The 1,613-nt window shown below is 42.0% G+C and overlaps 1 protein-coding gene across 1 annotated transcript; it reads left to right on the forward strand.

The window, feature by feature from the left end:
* Positions 1 to 546: 546 nt before the first annotated feature.
* On the forward strand, positions 547 to 1,588 carry LOC101859760 (the record flags this gene model as incomplete). Its single annotated transcript, XM_013090958.2, is given in 2 exon segments — positions 547 to 626; positions 1,266 to 1,588. Coding segments are annotated over 2 exon segments (390 nt in total), but the record flags the coding sequence as incomplete, so codon positions are not given.
* Positions 1,589 to 1,613: the final 25 nt, after the last annotated feature.

Consider the following 1,613-nt stretch of genomic DNA (forward strand, 5'->3'; position numbering starts at 1 on the left):
TCACCTCGTTATTCATGACAATTCTTTCAATTCGGTTTTTATTGTCTAAAGCATAGAAAGGCAGGCAACAGCATGTCGTACACTATTTAAAAAATGCAAATGTTTGTTGCTTATTAGTGCATGAAGGTTCGAAATGTGCCTTAACAATGCCATTAAGCAGCTGTTGGTCAGACATAGGTGTCCATTACGTCGTTAACGAGTTAATCAGACCCTCAGTGGCCTGTACCTAACCCTTTTTACCTGGACAAACTGATCATAAAATAGCTAGAAATAACACAATATAATCCAGTTGAGGGAACTGGCGGACCTAGGCTACATTGTGTAAATCTAACGACAAAACACGATGCAAACTAATTTGAATTAAGAACAATAACTCGAAAAGTAGCCCAGCCTTATCTGGAAGTCCAAATACCGGCTTGTTACTATTTTTGATTAGTTAGAGCACGTAGATAGCTTGTATGTTCTCTAACATTAGAGCAAACCCCTAATTTTTGGTTAGAGAAAGTGGATTCTTCCTTCAAATGTTCCCTCTTGTTCTATTTATAGATGTTCGAGGCGTATGGGGATTCCCCGTGTGCTCACTTGTCTTTCCAGCAATGTGAGACAGGATTTGGTCTATATCACAGGTACCTGCTACATGATCATTTTAATTGTTCCTCCTCACGGGCAATTCTTATCCTTTTTTAAAAATCTATTAAGAATAATTTCATATTCATTTTTGCGCTCAATTTACACCTTTTCGGTCCATCTAAACACACATTCCTATGTGAATTTTACTGGGGAAAAGTTGATCAAAGCAAGAAAAATTTTAATTTGCAGTTTCCATTGACTCTAAAGTATTGGAAGTCACCAAAATTTGGCGGGTATTTTCTGTCTAAGTGTACCTCGGACACCAGGCGACCCCCTCCTTATTCAGTCACAAGTGTCTCGACCTCTGTCAAAGATAGATGGGTATTTCTCCCAAAAGCAAGACTTAATATGAAGCAGCTTTAAGATGAAGCCAATAACTCCATATGCCCCAACACTGACGAACACCTGGTTTCTTCGTGATGTGACACAAACAATATTATTTCTCATTTCTCATTTCTCATTTCTCGTTTACTATTTCTTTTTTATCAAATGTTGTTTTTTTTCTGTGGCGCCGGTGGTCTAGTGGTTAGGCCCTTTCAGAGCTGGACTCTGAGGTCCTGCCTCGTAAATAACCTGTTAGTGTTATTAATGAGGTGCCTTAAATCTAAACCATTTTACCTTTTTTTTTCTCCTAGAGAGCCGTTGATCCGTCATGCCGTCATTGAACCATGGCTTGCCTGTGCCTCCAACAAGTTCTGCATCTGCCCCGTAGAGCAGATAAAGGTACAGAGGTGCCCGCCCATCCCCCCAAAACACATCGGCGTGTGCATGCGCAATGAGCAGTCGGCCATCAGCATCATCCTGGCCAAGCTGTTCAGGGAGAAGTATTACCACTTCGCCGTAGACGTCAGCTGGTTCCAGAACGCCGCCAGAGACCAGAAGTTTGAGTACTTTAAGTTGTTGGAGGAGAGGCAGATGAATGCCAGTGCGACCGTGAAACATTGAGTACAGTGACGAAGGGGGGAGGGGAGGGGGAGGAGTGG

The sequence above is a fragment of the Aplysia californica genome, unplaced genomic scaffold, assembly GCF_000002075.1.
Source record: "Aplysia californica isolate F4 #8 unplaced genomic scaffold, AplCal3.0 scaffold01730, whole genome shotgun sequence".
Taxonomy (NCBI): Eukaryota; Metazoa; Mollusca; class Gastropoda; order Aplysiida; family Aplysiidae; genus Aplysia; species Aplysia californica.